The sequence below is a fragment of the Mustela nigripes genome, chromosome 12 (genome assembly GCF_022355385.1).
Source record: "Mustela nigripes isolate SB6536 chromosome 12, MUSNIG.SB6536, whole genome shotgun sequence".
Lineage (NCBI taxonomy): Eukaryota > Metazoa > Chordata > Mammalia > Carnivora > Mustelidae > Mustela > Mustela nigripes.
Genome location: NC_081568.1, coordinates 64,453,089 through 64,475,179, shown reverse-complemented (window position 1 = coordinate 64,475,179; position 22,091 = coordinate 64,453,089). Strand labels below are relative to the sequence as shown.

The 22,091-nt window shown below is 38.5% G+C and overlaps 1 protein-coding gene across 3 annotated transcripts in view; it reads left to right on the top strand.

Moving 5' to 3' along the window:
* UIMC1 (ubiquitin interaction motif containing 1) overlaps positions 1 to 22,091 on the top strand; it is a 171,885-nt gene that overhangs the window by 69,624 nt on the left and 80,170 nt on the right. For all 3 annotated transcript variants that reach the window (XM_059417437.1, XM_059417439.1, XM_059417438.1), the window contains one exon: positions 18,573 to 18,657. In XM_059417437.1, the coding sequence (XP_059273420.1) occupies positions 18,573 to 18,657 (85 nt within the window). The remainder of the gene's footprint in view (positions 1 to 18,572; positions 18,658 to 22,091) is intronic.

The following is a 22,091-nucleotide window of genomic DNA, read 5'->3' as shown; positions in this document are numbered from 1 at the left end:
GCCGGTCCTACCTTTCAGAAAGTGGTTGATTTTCTGTTTCCAGAATTGCTGTTCTTCTTCTCTTCGATCTCGATGGATTTTCAGGTGTTTGCAATCTTTAGATAAGCTATCTAGCTGATCTCCGGCTAGCTGAAGCAGTCTCAGCTTGCTACTTCTCCGCCATCTTGACTCGAATCTGAATGAAAGTTTTTTTGGTCAGTTACACATTAGCATATGGAAACTCATTGAAAATATATCACAACTATAATTCTGGAAAAACAGTTTATCTTTTCTAGATGGAATCTCCCCATATTTACTATATGATACACCTTTTAATATTACCCACGTATAATTAGCAATAATGTTTAATTACTTTAAAGCAAGTAAAGCAGTTTTCTTCCTCAAAATGGGTTTTTTCTTTAAAGATTTATTTATTTGAGAGAGCATAGTGGGGAAGGACAAAGGGAGAGGGATAGAAATAATCTCAAGGAGACTCCTCTTTAAGCAGGGAACCTGTCTGGGGGGCACTGTTCCACTAACCGGAGATCACAACCTGATCTGAAACCAAGGGTTCAATGCTTAACCGACTGCACCACCCTTGTGTCCCTCAGAATGAGTTTTATTTTTTTTTAAGTATTTTTAAAAGATTTTATTTATTTGACAGAGAGAGAGAGAAATCACAAATAGGCGGAGAGGGGGAAGCAGGCTCCCACCAAGCAGAGAGCCGGATGTGGGGCTCGATCCCAGGACCCTGAGATCAAGATCTGAACCAAAGGCAAACGCTTAACCCACTGAGCCACCCAGGCGCCCCTCAGAATGAGTTTTAAACATCAAAACCTAGGCCTATAAAATTTTAAAACTTTTCAGTAGTCTCAGTATTTCAAATGGAAACCATTACAAACTTCTCAAGTGATCGTTCTGTTATAGGTGTGCCAGTCTAGTTACTTAGTGTAGAATTCTTCAGAGATTTTTTTTGTCCCTTTGCTGGATGGCTTTTTGTTAGTGCTGGCCCTATGCTTGTATTTGCTTTCTTTGTTGTTATATTCATTATGTTGTGACCATTAAGCTTGCTTTTGATTTGTCTTTCATGCTGTTTTTTCCTCCCATCCTCTTATTTTAAATTTATTTGATTTTTACATTTAAAGTGAATTTCTTATAGTTAGCATATGTGGTGGAATCTTGCTTTATTATCCAATCTGACCATCACTGCCTTTAATTTTGTCATATAGAACATTCACATTTTAAGGATTATTGATATGGTTAGATTTGAGTCTGTCATCTCGCTGTTTGTATTCAGTTTGTTCCATTTGTTCTTTGTGTCCTTTTTTGACTCTTCTTGGGACTTCGGGACTCCCTTTTTGACTTGCCAGTTACAACTCTTTGTTATTTCATGGTTTCTTCTTTTTTTTTTTTTTTAAAGATTTTATTTATTTACTTGAGAGAGAGACAGTGAGAGAGAGCACGAATGAGGAGAAGGTCAGAGAGAGAAGCAGACTCTCCATGGAGCTGGGAGTCCGATGTGGGACTCGATCCCGGGACTCCAGGATCATGACCCGAGCCGAAGGCAGTCGTCCAACCAACTGAGCCACCCAGGCGTTCGTTATTTCATGGTTTCTTTAGAGATTTTAGTATGCATATTTTTCTATCATAGTCTAATTTCATGATGTTATACCAGTTCCTGTATAACGTAAGCATCTTGTGTAGTTTACATATTTTACTCATCCCTGAATTTTATGTTACTGTTGTCATGTGTTTTACTTGTACATGTATTGTAAACTCCACAATACATTGTTATTATTTTGCTTAAATAGTCAGTTTTTTGAAGATTATGAGAAACAACCATATGTTTATTAGTGTATTTTCCATTTTTGAAGTTCTTCAATCTTTTGTGTAACTTTATATTTGGTATCCTGGTATTGTGTTTCTCAGTGTGATTGGGCTGTCATAGCCCAGTCACACTGCGAATATGATAAACTAAGTAGCTTAAACAACATAAATTTATTTCCTTATAGTTTTGGAGATTGGAAGTCCAAGATCAAGGTGCTAGCAGGGTCACTGTCTAGTCAGGACCCTCTCTTGGGTTTTAGATGGCTTCCTTCTTACTATTTACTTATATGGCTTATTGTCCCTGCATACAGTGGTTGAAAGTAAGTTCTTTGGTGTCTCTTCTTATAAGGGCACTAATCCTCTTAACTTCACATAACCATAATTACCTCCCAAAGGAGGCAACTCTAAATACCAGTACATTGGGGATTAAGACTTCAGTGTATGAATTTTAATGGGGGTAGGGGAAGACATGTAGCTATTTAAATTTAAATCTTAATTAGAATTAAATTTAAAATTCAGTTCCTCAGTCCCATGAGGCGTGATGACACAGTCCAGCCCATTGGAGTGTTCCTGTTGCCTCAAGGACTTTTAACCTTTTTGTGACTAGGTGTCTGGTGATGAGTTCTTTCAGAATTAGTATACCTGAAAAGTCTATTTCATCTTTTAGCTTTTTAATAACATTTTTAGTTTGGAATAGTTTAGATTTGTAAAAGTATTGAAAGATAGTATAGAGATATAACATTCACTCACTTTCTCCTAATGTTAACATCTTATGTAACCACAATACATTTGTTGGAACTGAAACATTAACATCGGTACATGACTTTTTTTGTTTTTTTTTTTTTTAGATTTTATTTATTTATTTGACAGAGAGAGCACAAGTAGGCAGAATGGCAGGCAGAGAGAGGGAGAGAAGCAGGCTCCCCACTGAGCAGAGAGCCCAGGACCCTGGGATCATGACCAGGGCTGAAGACATGCCCAACTGACTGAGCCACTCGGGTGCCCCATGACAACTACTACTTCTTCTTTTTTTTTTTAATGTCATTTTTTTTTTCAAAGATTTTATTTATTTCTTTGACAGAGGTCACAAGTAGGCAGAGAGGCAGGCAGGGGGGGTGAGGAAGCAGGTTCCCCGCTGAGCAGAGAGCCCGATGCAGGGCTCAATCCCAAGACCCTGGGATCATAATCGGAGCCGAAGGCAGAGGCTTTAACCCACTGAACCACCCAGCTGAAGGCAGAGGCTTTAACCCACTGAGCTACTTCCTTTTTATTTACGTAGGCTCCACACCCATCGTGGAGCCCAACCCGGGCTCGGACCGACGACCCTGAAATCAAGACCTGAGCTGAGACCAAGAGTTGTCTCCCAATTGACTCAGTCATGCAGGCACCACTTTGGTACACAGCTATCAACTAAACTCTGTACTTCATTCAAATTTCACCAGTTTTTCTACTACTACCCCCCCCAAATATTCTTGGATCTAATCTGAGATACTTTATTACATTTAGTAGCCTTCATTTTTTAAGGATTTTTTGCTGGGTATAAAAATTTAGGTTGGTAACCTTTTTCTTTCAGAATTTTATAAGATTTTGCCTGACTGTCTTCTTGCCACCCCACCAGCTACCCCACTTCCTTTCACATATCACTTACAATCCTATCTCTTCACCACTCCTGCCATCATTCTTGTTGACTTTAATATCTGCTTATTAGAACTATATGGAGTTGCAGTGTGTTGTTCCTAACAAGAAATCTGATTAATTCTTGTTTTTCCCATCTGCATGTAACATGTCCTTTTTTCTCTGAATGATATTCAGGGTTCCCCCCCCACCCATCTCTGGTTTGAAAGAACTTGATTATGATGTGCTTTTAAAATTTATGATGCTGTTTCTTTTTTTTTTTTTTTTCCTTAAGATTTTATTTGACAGAGAGATCACAAGTAGGCAGAGAGACAGGCAGAGAGAGGGGGGGAAGCAGGCTCCCCACCGAGCAGAGAGCCTGATGCGGGGCTCGATCCCAGGATCCTGAGATCCTGACCTGAGCCAAAGGCAGAGGCTTAACCCACTGAGCCACCCAGGTGCCCCCTATGATGCTGTTTCTTATGCCTGTGCTTCCTAGACCATCTTGGATCAACAGATTTATAGTTTTTATCAAGTTTGGAATTTTCTGAGTCATTAATTCCTCAAAAATTTTTTTCTGTCCCTTGCCCCCCTGTAGGGACTGTGGTTACCTGTGTATTAGGCCACCTAGAAATGGTCTCATAGTTCACTGATATTTTTTTCATTTTTGTGTGTGTTACATTTCAAGTGCTCAGTTGCCACATGTGACTACTGGCTATCATATATGACCCCACAGATAGAGAACATTTTTGTCATGTGGACACCTCCTTTGGCTAGCACTGCTCCTTTAAGAGAGAACCGCGACTAATCCTGTCCTTAAGTGTTTACTTTGGACATCATGGGAAATCCAAATGTCCCGTGGCAGCTCTCATCACCTAGATTCTCAACCCCACCTGACTGTTACCTGGAGGGACTTCTTTTTTTTTTTTTTTTTTAAGATTTTTAAATTTTATTAATTTGACAGAGAGAGATCACAAGCAGGCAGAGAGGTAGGCAGAGAGAGAGGAGGAAGCAGGCTCCTCGCTGAGCAGAGAGCCCGATGCGGAGCTCAATCCCAGCACCCTGAGATCATGACCTGAGCTGAAGGCAGCGGCCCAACCCACTGAGCCACCCAGGCGCCCCTGAAGGGGGCTAACTTGATCTTCCTATTCTCAAAATGACTTTCTCCCTTGGAACCTGTGTCCATGATCAATAAAACCCCCGATGTTTTCAGCTGCTTGTGTGAAAGTTTCCTTCATCCGCTTGGTCTCACTGAAAGGGCTGTCCTCCAAAGATACTGTTTCTCTTTGTACTTCTCAAGTACTGGCTGTTTCTTCTTCTTTACACCACAGTACTACTGACCTGGAGGTGGGGTAAGCAGCCTCTCATTTGTTTCCAGACTACTAGAAAAACCTAGTTTGAAACACAAACCACTGTGCTAGCCCTGCTACCTGCCCACTGAAATCATCTACTGTCCTCCTGGTCACGTGCCCCTTACCAGCCATACCACTTCCTGGCCATTATTTGAAAACTTTAACATAGCGCTTACTATCTTATCTCTTCACCACTCCTGCCATCATTCTTGGTGACTTTAATATCTACATATTAGTCTGAAGCCTATGAGGTTGGAGTTTTCGTAGGTTCAACCTGGGGTATGGCCTGTCCAATACGCTGGCCTCTCAATTCCTTGAGCTTTTGGCTATCAGCTCCTGTGGATGCTACCATCTCAGCCTTTCTCAAGTGGGGTTCTGAGAGAAAAGTAGGCCTAATGCCCAAGACATCCATTGTATGTAATGAATTAGCCTCTGTCCTTTGCATCTCGAATGGTGCCAGTTATGTGCGATCCTTGGGAGAAATAAGAAAGAGCCGATTCATTTTCTGTGTTCTCCGGTTCCAATTCAAGAACCCTGATTTCCTCAACCCTGGTTCTGGTTGAGCCTGCCAATAGTAACGGTGCCACTTCCAAGATCTCATTTTCAGATGTCCCGTTCTCTGATCTCTGATCACCACCACCCATCTCCTCCAAGTCACTCCCTCTAATATCCTGACTCCAATAATCCTTCAGCCCCACTGGGATGTTTCAATTCTAGACTATCACCTTTTCATTGTCCATTACCCTGTCATGGCCTCACTTTTTACCTAACTTAGATTTCACGATTATCATATTAACCATTCCCTTGAATATTCTCTCAACTCGTTTCTAATTTCTGTTGTTCTCCCTGGTAAAACTCTATTTTGGCTAAATCCAACCTTCTACCTACTTATTACGTGTCCTTACAAGCAGCACAACAGTGCTGACAGGCTCACAGTATATTTAAGACCACACAGCTCGAGTGGCCCCTCAGTACTGCTCAGCAATCATCATGTTTCCGTAGTCAGTTTATTCTTCTACTCTCCCAGAGACTATTTAATTTCTCCTCTGCTATCCTCAAACTTATGTATCCATCCTGACTCTGGAGTCATTGTTTTTTTGTTTTGATACAACAACTTTATTGAGATATGGTTCACATATTACATAGTTCACTAACTTAAAGTGTAATAATTCAGTGGTTTTTAGTGTATTCGTAGTTGTACAAATATCACCATATTTATTTTATAGTATTTTCCAATAACTGAAAAAGAAACCTGTTCCCATTAGCAGTCACTCTTCATTCCCCTGCTAACCTCCAGCCCTAGACAAACCACTGATCTACTTCTGTCTCTATGGGTTTGCCCATTCTGGGCATGTCATATAAATGGAATCATACTATGTTTGGTCTTTTGTGACTGACTTTTTTCACTTAACGTATGTTTCCAAGGTTCATCTAGACTGCTATGTATATCAGTAATTCATTCCCCCTCCCTTTTTTTTAAAAACAGCTGCTATACCATTTTACACTTCCATCACGATATACTAGGATTCCAGTTTCTCCACATTCTTGGCAACAGCTGTTATTTTCTGTGGGTTTGGTTTTTTTTTTTTTTTTTTTAAAGATTTTATGTATTTATTTGACAGAGAGAGTGAGCGCACACACAAGCAGGGGGAGTGGCAGGTAGAGGGAGACGGAGAATTAGCCTTCCTGCTGAGCAGAGAGCCCATACGTGGGATTTGATCCCAGGGCCCTGGGGTCATGACCGAGCTTAAGACAGATGCCTCACCCAGGTGCCCCATGTTTTTTTTAAATTTTCTTCTAAATATATTTGTCTTTTTCTCACCATACAGTACGTCATTAGTTTTTTTTTTTTTTAATGATTTTATTTATTTGAGAGAGAGCGAGAGTGAGCATGAAAGGGGTGAGGGGCAGAGGGAGAAGCCGGCTCCCTAATGAGCAGAGGGCCCGATGTGGGACTTGATCCTGGGACTCCAGTATCATGACCTGAGCTGAAGGCAGTTGCTTAACTAACTGAGCCACCCAGGTGCCTACGTCATTAGTTTTTGATGTGGTGTTCCCAGATTTATTGTTTACTTATAACACCCATTATTTACCTATAACATGCCCTCCTTAAGACCCATCACCAGGTTGTCTGGCTGTCTCATTTGGTGCAGCATGCAACTCTTGATCTTGGGGTTGTGAGTTTGAGCCCCAAGTTGGGTACAGAGATAACTCAAAATCTTTTAAAAAAAGTTATTATAGCCACCCTATTGAATGTATAGTGGTATTTCATCATGGTTTTGATTTGCATTTTCCCAATGTCCAATGATCTGAATCTTCTTTTTATATTTGTGTTCAAAACATTTATATATCACCTTTGGAGAAGTGTTGTAAGTTCTTTGCCCATTTATTAATTGCAGGTCTCTTTGTTGTTGGATGTTAAGTGTTCTTTTTCTGTTGTGCTTATTATATCATTATCATATATATGATTTGCAAGTATTTTCTTCCATTCTTTGTTGTCTTTTTCATTCTGGATGAAGTCCAGGTTATTTCTTTTGCTTTTTTTTTTTTTTTTTTTGGTACTTGATGTCATAGCAAAGACTCTCTTGTCAAATGCAAATCATGATGATTGATCTTTAAGTGTTTTGTAGTTTTTGCTCTTTACATTAGGCCTTTGATCCATTTTGAGCTAATATTTATATGTGGTATGGAGATAGTCATATGTGTATATGTGCATGCATGTTGTATGGTGTTATGTCCATAACATAAAACTCACCATTTTAACAATTTCTAGGTGCATAGTGGCATTAGATACATTCACATTGTTGGTTAGTTGTAGGCTTTATTTCATTTTTATTTTATTTAAGATTTTATTTATTTATTTGAGAGAGAATGTACACACGCATAAATGTGAATAGGGGGAGGGAGTAGGAGGGGGTAGAGGCAGAGGGACAAGCAGACTCTGTGCTGAGCAGGGAGCCTGACACTGGCCTTGATCCCAAGACTTGAGCCAAAGGCAGATGCTTAACCAACTGAGTCACCCAGGCACCTAGTTGTAGGATTTTTTAATATATTTTGGATGTTAACGCCTTATCAGATAGATGATTTGCACATATTTTCTTGCATTCTCCAGTTTGTTTTTTTTATTGCTAATAGTGTCCTTGATGCACAGTAGTTTTGAATTTTGTAATTGTCCATTTTTTTTTTTATTTCTTTCGTTGCTTGTGCTTTTGGTGTCATATCCAAAAAATCATTTCCAAATCCAGTGTCATAAGGCTTTCCCCCCTATGTTTTCTTCTGGGTGTTTTAAAATTGCAGCTTTTATGTTTGGGTCTTCTATCCACTTTTTGTTAGCTTTTGTGGATCATGTAAGATTGGTCCAGCTTTCTTCATTTGCATGTGGATATCCAGTTTTCCTAGCATCATATGTTGATGTTTTAATATATGTCTTTATATTTTGGTTGGGTTTCATGTACAGCATACTTGGTCTTTCTATTTTTATATAAGCTTGCATCTTTTTTCCCCTTAAACCAGTGTGGTGGTAAACCATTAATATTTAACATGGTTATTGAAGTACTTTATTATTTACTATCTTTTAAAAAAATTTACTGTCTTTCAGATTTTTTTTTTGCATTGGTTTTTAGTTTTCTCCCCATCCTTGATTTAATTTTTGCATATGTAGGATGTTTGATCTATTGAAAAAGTCAAAAAAGTCAAATCTGTAGAGAAAGGTATACTTAAATTATATTGCTTCTCTATCCTATACTGCCTGTTCCACATCCCTCATCCCTGTTGGTAATTAGTTTTATTTCTTGTTTATTCTCGTTGATGTTGCTTTAAAGGAAAATTAAGCCAGCACATGTTTTCTCAGTTCTGCTTCTTTGTATGTGAAAGGTAGTATGCCTATTTGCATTTTGTTCTTTTCTCTGTACAAAATATCCTATAAATTTTTTTTTCATTTTTTCATTTACGATCTTATATTTCTACAATGACCATTATTAAATTATTACTTGAATTTCTTTTCCTTTGGAGACATAGTAATTCGTTTTTCTTTTTTGAGATGGTTTTGTCTGCAGTTTCTTTCGTGAGTTTTATGAACTTTGATTTCACTTTTTCTTTTTTTTGGTCTGTTTATGGCTTAAGTTTTTAGTTTCTGATTCTGAGTTTTTCTTAATCTCTGGATGCGTCTTTGTAACTATTGGAATGTTACACAGATTTTCTTTTCTATGGTGGTTTTGGGGGCTGGGATAGTATTCATAAGCTGAAATGTTTTTATTTGCCTTTTTGTTTGTAGTTGCTTAGTTTGGAATTTCTTTTTTTTATTTCTGTCATTTACTGGGTATATGTCCTAGTTTAAAAGTTCTCCTTTTGTCTCTTCAGTGAAGTATAATTTGTTTTATGGATGATACTGTTCATGTTAGTGGGGTGTTAGGGTGGGTAGGATAGATTGACAGGTCTGCGTTTTGTTTTGTTTTGTTTTGTTTTTTCCTGTAGGAGCCTTCATTTTTGTTTCTTTGTTCCTTCCTTTCCTTCTAGGAACCTGAAGGGCACCACTTCTTTTGTTTCTCTCCCTCTGTTCTAATAACACTGCATCTCTGTGGTTGTCACTTTTGGCTGCTCTCACTTTTAAGTACTTTATTGTAGCTAATTATGTGAAGTACCATATCTTGGACCTGTGCTTAGTGTTTAGCCTTAGTGTTGGACTTTCTAATCATTGGGGTGATTTTGTCTGTGCTTTAACTTTTTAAATATCTTTTTCATGGAGTCTCCATTATTTTTCATGGAGGCTTTTAAGTGTCTCCTTACTCTGTTCTGTGTACCCAAAGACAGCAGCAGTGGGAATTCTTTTGGAATTTGTTGTTTATTGCTTGCTGGTCATATGAAGTTTATGGTTTGCCTTTTCAATCATGCTGAAGACATTGGTCAGAAATGGTGGTTTTTTCTCACCTTTTAGTCTGGTGGTTTTTCCTGGAGGATTTGTGGAGAGATTCAGATTTAAGCAATTACCATTATCTTTTAGATCTTTCATTTTCAGCCATTCTGGATCACTATTATAGTTGAGTCTTTTATATAATAACCTTGTTAGATGATCTTATATTCACTGTATATTTTTATATTTTTCACTTTTTTGGCTCTTTGTTTTGGCATATCTTTTGGTGCTTAGAAAGTATTTTTTGTTGTTGTTCTAGACATTGACTTTATATTGGTGCCTTTTATAATTTCTTCCTCTTTTTCTTACAGCATTTCATAATCTGTTTTGTCACTTGTAAATGGTGTTCTATGACTTTCATTTATAGCCCATGCAGTATTTAGTGAACTTACTCTACTTTCTAATTTTATCTCTTCTCATTTATTAGTTGGATAATTTTTACATTATTAAAATACATAATTATGTTTTTCTTATATTGTCATCTCTACTTTTGTTTTAATCTTAGGTCTAAAATTAGAAATACTAAATATTCACTCTCATTTCTTTGCCAAATTTTCTCTAATAATAATTTCTCTAATTTTTAGTTTAATGGTGCTTATTATGTATTAGAATCATCAGGAAGACCTTGTAAGCAGTATTTCCTGAATTCTGTTTTTCTGTTGTATTTATATTGTTTTGATACCTGAAAGACTCCTTATGGGATCTAAAATTCTTGCTTACAATTCTCCCCCACTCGAGTTTCTTTAAAAATGCTGCTTTTGTGGTTTTTGTTTCTTTGTTTTTGCTTTAGTATGTTGCATTTGAAAAGTCCAACTTTCCTTTTTCTGTGATTAGGCCTTTTAGTTAGTCTGAATGCTTTAAGAATTTCTTTATTTTTACGGTGCAATAGGTTTAATAGTATGGGTCTGAAAAATAGTTGTTCAGGGTCCATTTTCCCAGGTAAATGGTGGGTACTTTCAGTAAATAAATTCAGGGTTGTTTTGGGTAAATTTTTCTTTGATTATAGTTTTTTTTAAATTAAAGATTTTATTTACTTATTTATTTTAGAGAGAGTGTGGGAGTGTGAGCCTGAGCAAGGGGAGGGGCAGAAAGGGAGAGAGTGGGACAAGCATATACTACATGCTGAGTCTAGAACCCCATATAAAACGGGGCTTTATATCATGGTCTTGAGATCATGTCCTGAGCCAAAATCAAGAGTTGAATGCTTAAGCTTAACTGACTGAGCCACCTAGGTGCCCCTTTGATTATAGTTTTAATGTTAGTTTATTTCATTGTTCTGTTTTTTTCATTGGAGTTCCCAGTTATACATGTATTAGATGATCTTTTCCTGTATTCTGTTACAGCTACTTTCTCTCAGATCATTTTTATTCCTTTTCATGTTTCATTTTTTGTTTTGTTGATTTTTTTTTTTTTAATTTTCTTCAGTACCTTTATTGAATTTTCAGGCAAGATATGGTTGATGTTTTTTATTCTCTTTATTATATAGAACTGTTAATTTACCCAGTTTTTTTTTTCTTTATCACCCTGTGTTCCATAGGGTGTCTCTTTTCTGTTTGCCTACTTCTGTTCTCCTCTATGAGTAATGTTTCCTTGGGATTGATATAAGTTTAGTGGTTATACCTTATTCATATTAGGGTCAGACTTTCTCTTTCTTGTTGTGATTTTGCCTATTCAAAATTGATGTTTATTTCTTGCTTGCAAGTAATTTGAAATTTGGAGTTATGCAGAAAATGCAGGTTGCATGCAATTTTGTTTTATTTATCTGATTTTTTGGGGGGATTGTATAGAAAATATGGAAATGTCTTAGCCTTACTATTTTGCATCTTATTTTAATCACATCTTGGAAATATTTTTATATGAGTATTTATAAATGAAAGTAGTTTTTAAAATTTTTTATTTATTTGACAGACAGAGATCACAAGGAGGCAGAGGGGCAGGCAGGGAGAGAGGAAGGAAAGCAGGTGATGTGGGGCTCGATTCCAGGACCCTGGGATCATGACCTGAGCCGAAGGCAGAGGCTTTAATCCATGAGCCACCAAGGTGCCCCCCTCCTTTTTTTGAGAGCAAGAATGCATGTGAGGGCGGGGAGGGGCAGAGGGGGAGAGAGAGAGAGTCTTAAGCAGACTCCATGATCAGCATGGAACCTTTTGCTGGGCTTGATCTCATGACCTGAGCTGATGTCAAGAGTTAGCCTTTGCTTCTCTACCTCTGCTGTTCCTTCTCCTGTCTTGCTCATGCTCTGTCTCTCAAATAAAATAAAATAAAATCTTAAGAAAAAAAAAGGAGTCAGCCGCTTAATTAACTAGGCCACCCAGGTGCCCCAGAAGTCATTCTTTTAGATGAAAACATGGTATTCTGAATGTACCATAATATATTTTACTGTGTTATTATTCATGATCATAAGTCCATGCACTTAACACAATCTGTGATGTAATACTAGCTGCTTCTTAAAATTTCCAGTCTGTTTGGAGTGCCTGTGTGGCTCAGTTGGTTGGGTGTCCAATTCTTGGTTTCAGCTAAGGTCGGGATCTCAGAGTGGTGAGATTGAGCCCTGTGTTACACTCTGCACTCAGTGGGGAGTCTGCTTGAGATTCTCTGTCTTCCTTTCCCTCTCCTACTCACTTGCTCTCTCTTTCTCTCTCTCAGTAAATAAATGAAATCTTTAAAAAAATATCCAGTGTGTCACAGACTATTTTAAAATACAGTAAAAAAGGATTACTAGAAAATGAAATTTAAAAAGATAAAATATGAGCCTGTATCTTTTATTATTATATACAACAAACATAAGGTTTCATTTCAATAAATATAATCAGAACAAATACAACATAGGAAAACAGGAAAAAAATGGTACATGTTCCTTGAAATTGTGTTTATAAGCAATTTGATATAGAGAATGTCTTTTTACTGATAAATTTTTCTTTCCATAATTGTAACTAAACAGAGTTATGTGTGAAATAGTGAACTGTGTATTAAGCATCCATACATATCCTTTCAATGAACACTGTGTATATCAATATTTAAAGTTCTTATTTTGACAAATGAGCTTTCTTCTTGCTTAACAACTTGCTTAACATCTTGGGTTGATGATGATGCCAGTGTCACAGGGGATATTGTTTACCTAAAGCCTATATTTTTAAGAATTTTTTTTTTAAAGATTTTATTTATTTATTTGTCAGAGACAGGAGCGAGAGTGAGCACAAGTAGACAGAGTGGTAGGCAGAGGCAGAGGGAGAAGCAGGCTCCCAGCTGAGCAAGGAGCCCGATGCGGGACTCGATCCCAGGACACTGGGATCATGACCTGAGCTGGAGGCAGCCGCTTAACCAGCTGAGCCACCCAGGCGTCCCAAGCCTATATTTTTAAAAAGATAAAATTCAGTTTGAAGAAATCAGTTTTACATTAAGGAATAGGAAGAAGAATTTTATTTTATTTTATTTTTTAATTTAAAGATTTAATTAATTTATTTGACAGAGAGATCACAAGTAGGCAGAGAGGCAGGCAGAGAGAGAGAGGAGAAAGCAGGCTCCCCGCTGAGCAGAGAGCCCGATGTGGGGCTCCATCCCAGGACCCTTGGATCAAGACCTGAGCCGAAGGCAGAGACTTGAACCCACTGAGCCACCCAGGCGCCCTGGAAGAAGAATTTTAAAGCAGTTTCAGTAAGATTATAGTATTTTTATTCAAAACTAGCTTGAAAATGCTATATCTCAAAAATCATCTTTGGTCTCTGTTCCAGCAATTTTTTTCTGAAAAGTTAGTTAAATTTCAGTTACCTTATTATTATTATTTTTAAAGTCAGTATAGTGAACATATAGTATTATATTAGTTTCAGGTATACAGTACAGTGATTCAGCAATTTGATATGTTACTCAGTGCTCATCATGATAGTGTACTTTTAATTTCCTTTACCTTTCACCCATCCCTTCATCCACCCCCTCTGGTAACCATTAGTTTACTTTCTGTAGTTGAGTGTTTTGATTTGTCTCTTTTTTCTTTGTTTTGTTTCTTAAATCCCATGTATCAGTGAGACTGAATGTTATTTGTCTTCTTCCAACTGACTTACTTCACTTACCGTTTTACTTTCTAGATCTGTGTTGTTCCAAATGGCAAGATTTCATTCTTTTTTTATGGCTGAGTGATATTCCATTGTTTATATATACCATATGTTTTTATTTTATTTTATTTTATTTTATTTTATTTTATTTATGTGACAGAAAGAGACACAGCAAGAGAGAAAACAGAAGCAGGGGGAGTGGGATAGGGAGAAGCAGGCTTCCTGCCAAGCAGGGAGTCCAGTGTGGGGCTTGATCCCAGAACCCTGGGATCATGACCTGAGCTGAAGGTAGACACTTAATGACTGAGCCACCCAGGTGCCCCATACCATATCTTTTTATCCATTCATCTATTAATGGCCATTTGGGTTGCTTCCATAATTACATTTTAATTATCCTTTGAGGAAAGAAATGGAATTTGGATCCATGAATTTAGATTTTTTTGTGTAATATGAAATTTGGAAAGTTCTATTAAATTTATAAAGTTTTGGATGATAATGTTTTGCAGATGTAAGTTTACCACCCATTTCACTGATGTTTATTTTAAAATTGTAGAACATCACAATCTGTAGACTCTCTGTCCTTCTAATAATCTAACTTTAATTTCTGTCCTTTGATCTTACTTGTCATAAACATTCTTTCCTTGCATGGAAGTATTAAGTTCACTGAAAATACATATCAGAAAAATAAGTCTTGCTTTCTACTTTATTACCTTGTCCTAAAAAGTTCTAGAAACACTAAGCATTCATTTTATAATTTGGAATTCTCCACAGACCTTTCCCCTTTAATAAATCCTGTTATGGCAAGTAATAACAGTTATTTATGATACATTTATATATCACATAATAAAGTGATTATGTATCAAAAAATATTCTTGAATTGAATGCATTTGCCTTAGCCTTATGTAACTTAAAATTTCTACTACGCACAACGCACAGTATTTAGTTTGGCTGACATTATTTTCAGTATTAGAAACTGTGTACTGAATAACTGTGGCACAAGCTTCTTAAATCTAGGATGTTTTTCCCATAATTACTTCTGGCTATGTGATAGTTAAAAGTTTAATCCTTTATGTTTTTGTACAATTAAAAATTTAGTTAACATTTGTTGACAGTGAAAAATTTTTTGTATCATCCTGTTAATAATGCATTTCTTAAAATAATTGCTGTGTTGCCAATATCTGTGCATTTATGAAGCTACAGTGCAAAGAATATTGTTGGCTTTGTTTTACTGATTGTTCTTCCATATCATGGTGTGTTTCCTGAATGTGTCAGACTATGTTGTTATTGAAATATGGTACTTAACTTACCTTCTTTGCCTTATATTCACCCAGCATTTCCAAGCTTTGCAATCTTCTGCTGATTTCCTGATAGTTTTACATACAGAAAATCCCTGAGTTTTGATTGCTTGACTATGGGTTTTTGAGTTTATGATGGTGTGAAGTGATACACATTCAGTAGAAACTGAACTTCGAATTTTGAATTTTGATCTTTTTCTGGGATAGCAGTACATGTGTTAGGGTCCGTGATCAAAGGAACGAGACTGATACAAAGCGAAAGTCAAGCAAAACTTTATTTCGCGCCAAGCATCAAGAATCAAACTGACCGGTCAAGGGCTATCTCTTACGAAAAGGTGATGACGATCTCGACAAGGTCACTCCCAAGAAGGCCGCGCCGGACGAGGCTGCTCTAGATGAGGCTGCTCTGCAGATGAGGCCGCTCCATGATCGGAGCTGCTCCCAAGAAGAGGCCACTCCCAAGATGAGGCTGCTGCTCCATGAGGTTGCTCCCCAGACAAGGCCGCTCCCAAGAAGAGGCCATTCTGGACGAGGCTGCTCCCAACGACGAAGAGGCAACGATGACAGCGACGATGACAAGGAGGATAACCGGGATGACACAGACTCTGCTCCCCACGATGCCACTCTGACAAGGCTGCCACCCAGAGGAAGCCACCACTGTGGACAAGGCCGCTTGTGGCGGCGAGGCTGCTGGCGGCTAGGGGCCGTTGGCATCTCAGGGCCGCTGGCGTCTCGGGACCGCTGGCATCCAGGGGCTGCAGGTGCCAGGACCGCTGACTGCTGGACCGCTGGACCACTGGTGTCTCGGGACCGCTGGCGTCTAGGGACCGTCATCAGCGGAACTGCCGGAGGCTGCAGCTCTGGGCTGCTGAAGGCGGGGCCGCTGGAAGCTGCAGGCGGCTGGAGGTGCAGGTGGCGGCTCCAGGCCACTGGAGGCGGGGCTGCAGGTGGCTGGAGGCTGCAGGCGGCGGGACTGCCCGTGCAGGGACCGCCAGTGGTGGGACCGCTGGAGGCGGTTATAGCTCTTACAAGAGCTGTTACAGCTCGACCACTCCGCTGGCGGACTCTTCCGGACTCTTCCGCTCCCACCCACTCTTTCTTCTCCCGTCACAGTTATCCTGTACCCCTGCTAGCCTCGCACAGCAACCTTTATGTGCAGGTCATGATCCCAGGGTCCTCGGATGGAGCCATGCATCAGTGTGGTTGAGCCCCACCCCTATACAGGTGGCCAATCGGATCTCAATTCACCCTAGTGGATATACACATGCCACACCTGGCCTGCCCCACCCCTACATCCGGGGTCCACAAGCAAGTTCCTCTGGGAGGGGCAGGCCCTTACACATGAGATATGATATTCTTTTGTGATACTGGGCAGTGGCAGTGAGCCACAGCTTTCAGTCAGCCACACAAGCATGAGGGTAAACAGCTGGTCCATTTACAACCATTCTTTACCCATAAATGCATTCTGTTTTTCACTTTCAGTACAGTATTCAGTAAATTATATGGGATGGTCAACACTTTATTATAAAAAAAAAGGGCTTGTGTTAGATGATTTTGCCCAACTGTAGACCATTGTAAGTGTTCTGAGCTTATTTAAGGTAGATTAGGCTAAACTGTGATGTTTGGTACATTAGGAGTATTCAGTACATCTTCAGATAATATTTTCAACTTGTAATGGCTGATCCTTCTGCAAGTGACTAGTCTGCAGTTTTCATCATGGAAGTCTACTTACCGTGTGCTTGGATATTGTGGCAATGTCAATAAGTTTCTAAATGCTTATTCTCAGTTTCTTTGTTTATTTTATTTTATTTTTTTTAAAAGATTTTATTTATATGAGAGAGAAAAAGAGTACAAGCAGGGGGAATGGCAAAGGGAGAAAAAGAAGCAGTCTCCCCACAGAGCAGGGAGCTTGATGCAGGGCTGGATCCCAGGACTCTGGGATCATGACCTGTGCCGAAGGCACTTAACTGACCGAGCCACCAGGCACCCCTCTATCTTTATTTTGTTAGAGTAGTAACAGGCAGTGTGCTAATTTTCACTTATCTATAGATCATATTTTCAGGTTTTACAACAACAAAATATTCTACTTTGAGCATTATTGTTCACACATCTTTGTGCATGTGAGTGTATCTGTAGATTTAACTCCTAGAAGTGTATTGCTGGGCAAAGATTATGTGCATTAATGATTGCAGAGGTTATTGCCGATTTGCCCTCTAAACATATTGGATCCATTTTATCCCGTCAGTGGTATAAGAGTATTTGTTTCCCCACATAAAGTGTTTTATAAAACATTTTATTTTTGCTATTAATACATGTTTTAAAAGTATATAACTGTTTTGATTTATGTCAAGCGTCTTTACATATACTTATTAGCCCTTTGTGTATTTTTTCCTATGGGGTATCTTATCATGGCCTTTGCTTGTAGGAGGAGGTTAAATACTGGTCTTTTTAACTGATTTGTAAGAGCTCTTTATAGATAAAGAAAATTAGCACATTCTCTGTTTTCCCTAGTTCTGTTGCTTTTTAAGTACTGATTTAAAAATAGATGAATACAGGGGCACCTGGGTGGCTCAGTGGGATAAAGCCTCTGCCTTTGGTGCAGGTCATGATCCCAGGGTCCTCGGATGGAGCCATGCATCAGGCTCTCTGCTCAGCGGGGAGCCTGCTTCCTCCTCCTCTCTATCTCTCTCTGACTCTCTGCCTACTTGCAGATCTCTGACTGTCAAATAAATAAATAAAATCTTTAAAAAAAAATAGATGAATACACACTGACTTTAAACAGAGTTACTCATTTTTTATTATTTATTTATTTTAAAAAGATTTTATTTATTTATTTGACAGAGATCGCAAGTAGGCAGAGAGGCAGGCAGAGAGAGAGAGGAGGAAGCAGGCTCCCCGCTGAGCAGAGATCCCGATGCAGGACTCGATCCCAGGACCCTGAGATCATGACCTGAGCCGAAGGCAGCGGCTTAACCCACTGAGCCACCCAGGCGCCCCCAGTTACTCATTTTTTAAAAAGATTTATTTACTTATTTGAGAAAGAGAGAAAGAGTGGTGGGGGGCAGGGACAGAGAGAGAGGGAGAGACCATCTTAAGCAGACTCTGTGCTGAGTGCAGAGCCTGACACGGGGTCGATCTCACCATCCTGAGATCACAACCTGAGCTGAAACCAAGAGTCAGATGCTGAACTGACTGAGACATCCAGGCGCCCCCATAGTTACTCATTTTTTAAGTCCTGAATCAAACTTTTTCTGAACTTGAGTCCATGCTTACTGGCATTATGCAAATGGCCAATTTTTACATGAGTGTCCATGTGACAAATAATAATGTCAATATATTAAACATTTTAATTTTTATGATTTTTTAGTTGTTCCAGATCTACGTTTTTTTATTGTACTATAAAGGATCTTTTCAGCTGTTTTCTGTGAACATTTACAATAGCCACTGATTTTACAAGAGGCTCAGTGATCTCTTAGTTATAGAAGAGGTAGAAAGAGTACTAATTTTAATAGTAGCCACCCTGATGGTATTTCTTGTTTTGCAACAGGAACCAAAGGAGGAGAATGGATTGCAGAAAATGAAGACAAAACAGTCGAATAGAACAAAGTGTTTGGCTAAAAGAAAAATTGCACGTATGTTTTTATTTTTGTGTTGAGAATGCTTTGAAAAGTGAAGCATAGAATTGACAGTGATTTCTTCATTAAGAAGAGAGATTTCTTCATTAAGAAGATCTCTGAGTAAGGATGTATGTGCTTCCTATTTATTTTGGATTCCATTAATCTTAGGATTCACCATTACCTACAACTTATACAGTTAACTTATTATTGGCAGAGGTTTGAAATTAGAATGTGAACTTCAGAGTTAGGCACACTTGGATTTTAATCCTTCCTTTAGCCCTTACTATGTAGACTTAAGGCAAATTAATGCTTTCAGCCTACCTCTGTTTTCTTATTTAATAAAATACAGATATAATACTTAGTGGCTCAAATTATAGTACCAACTATAATGGTATTAGTTTTGTCATGTTAGAAAAACAACATTCAGCTGAGTAAATTTGAAGATTTAATTGGCTTTTATTAAATGATTCATGAATTGGGCAACATTTCATGTAGTAAATAGAAAGGTGCTCCTGCGGAATTGTCCAAAATGAAAGGTTTTTATAGAAAGGAGGGTGGGGTGAGAAAATTATTAACAAAAAGAAAAAAAGAGAAAGAATTATTTTAGGCAAGACCATCTTTCTTTGCTGGGAAGCATAGGGGTCTTATTAGGTGGATTACCTCATCTTCCTTTGGGATGGAGAGTTTATGTGATTATCTCATTGGTGCTTAATCAGAAAATTCCTGGTTGACAGGTTAAGATTTAAATTTCTGGGGAAATTTGAAACTGTAGCTAAGTTAGGTATTGAGCCCCGGTTTGGTGACTTGGCCTGGTCCAAGTGACGCTGTGTGGACCTGTGGTTTTCCTTTTAACGTCTGTTAAATTGTAAGGGAAAAAGTCTCTACTCTTAACACTTCAGCCTGGTCATCACATGTTTTGGGAGTTATTTCCCCACACCAAGCAGTTCTCCAGTTTTTAGTCAGACACTGTTAAGTATCTCAGTTTAACCAATTCTGACATTGTCTGCCCAGAGATAGTATCCGATCCCACAGGATTCACTTTTTTTTTTTTTTTAAAGATTTTATTTATTTGTCAGAGAGAGAGAGAGAGAGAGAGAGAGAGAGCGCACAAGCACAGGCAGAGATAGAGAGAGAAGCAGGCTCCCCGCCGAGCAAGGAGCCCGATGCGGGACTTGATCCCAGGATGCGGGGATCATGACCCAAGCCGAAGGCAGCCGCTCAACCAACTGAGCCACCCAGGCATCCCAGGATTCACTTTTTTACAGCAACTGCAAGTCCAGGTCATTACCTGTGCATCTGACTGACTGGCTATTCAGAGGTTTACATTACCCTCTCTTTGGGTTTGATTAATTGGTTAGAATGGCTCATAAAACTCAGGGAAATCATTTAATTACTAGATAACTGGTTTATTATAAAGGATATGACTCAGGAACAAGCAGATGGAAGAGATGTATAGGGCAAGATATGGTGGAAGGGCTGCAGAGCTTGCATCCCCTCTCCAAATGTGGGAGGAGTATCCCAGTATCTCTGCCAGCCTTTCTAGTATCTCCACCAAACTAGAAGCTCTCCAAACCCTGTAGTTTACAGATTTTTATGGAAGCTTTGTTATATAGACACGAGTAATTAAGTCATTGGCCATTGGTGATTGATTCAAAGTCCAGCCAGTCCCTCTGCCTGTTCCCTCCAGGTTGTGGGACAGGGATGGATGTTCTTACCCTCTAAACCCACAGTTGGTTTCTTCATATTTAGGGGCTTTCCAAAAGTAAGTGCATTAACATAACTCTCAGGTATGGTTGAAAGGGTTTGTTACAAAAAGAAAAGATACCTTTATTGTTCTTTTCACTTAGGAAATTCAGAGGGATTTAGGAGCTCTGTGCCAGGAAACAAAGATCAGATATATATTTATTAGTTTAAGTTAGAAGAGCACAAAAATTTTTTGTTGTAGGCTTTGCTTTCTTTTTTTTTACAAAAGTTTATTGCTTTCTTTTTTTGTTTTATTTGCTATATTTACTTTCTTTTTTACAAAAGTTTATTGAAGATAAGCAAGGTTTTATTTCACTATTAGTTTGAATTTCAGTGATGTAAGGTAGATTAACCACAGACAGTTCTTTGTTGTGAAATCATTGCTTTATGTCTAGAGGTAGCTGTCACTAGGTTAGATCTGTTGAATGTACTCAAGTTATTTTCAGTATTGAAAATTCTTGATAATAGTTATTTTTTGAGATGCAATTATCTTTATCAATTGGTAAATTTATGTCATCATAGGTGGACTATTTGATAGTTGGTTATTCTGAATCTTTACAGTCAAATTGGGTTTTACTTTTTTATTTAGTGGTGTCGTGCTTTTTTTCTGGTCTGACGACCCTTTTTATCTTTTTTATATATTTTGACAACTTTTGTCTTTTGTCTTTTACAATGACATTTAATGTAATTATTGGTGTTATTGAATTAAAATGTACAGTTTTGAATGCTGTTCATTTGTTCCAGCTGTTTTGTCTTTTTTTATTCTTTTTCTGTCCTCTTTTGTATTTGTTGAATATTATTTTGATTTCATTTATTTCTATCATATCTTTTATTTTTTTTTTATTTTTTATTTTTTTTAAAGATTTTATTTATTTATTTGACAGAGAGAAATCACAAGTAGATGGAGAGGCAGGCAGAGAGAGAGAGAGGGAAGCAGGCTCTCTGCTGAAGAGAGAGCCCGATGCGGGACTCGATCCCAGGACTCTGAGATCATGACCTGAGCCGAAGGCAGCGGCTTAACCCACTGAGCCACCCAGGCGCCCCTCTATCATATCTTTTAAAATGTGTTTAGTGTTTGCCCTAGAGTCTCTAGTACACACATTTAATTAATCACAGTCACTTCAAATAATATTCTTTTGTTTCATGTGTAGTATAGACTGTGTAACGGTATACTCCCCAATTTTTGTCTACTCTGCTTTGTGTTATATTTACCATACATTTTAATTTTGCAGTTGTTATAGTACACAATACATTAATACTATTTTGGTTTAGATAGTTATCTTTTAGAACAGTGGAAATAAAAACTGAAGAATTCAGGGAGCTCCTGGGTGGCTCAGTGGGTTAGGCCTCTGCCTTCAGCTCAGGTCATGATCTCAGGGTCTTGGGATTGAGCCCCGCGTTGGGCTTTTTGCTCAGCAGGGGGGCCTGCTTCCTCCGCCCCCCCCGCCCCCTTTCTGCCTACTTGTGATCTTTGTCTATCAAACAAATAAATAAAATCTTTAAAAAAAACAAACTAAAGGGGCGCCTGGGTGGCTCAGTGGGTTAAGCCGCTGCCTTCGGCTCAGGTCATGATCTCAGGGTCCTGGGATCGAGTCCCGCATCGGGCTCTCTGCTCAGCAGGGAGCCTGCTTCCTTCTCTCTCTCTCTGCCTGCCTCTCAGTCTCAGTGTACTTGTAATTTCTCTCTGTCAAATAAATAAATAAAAT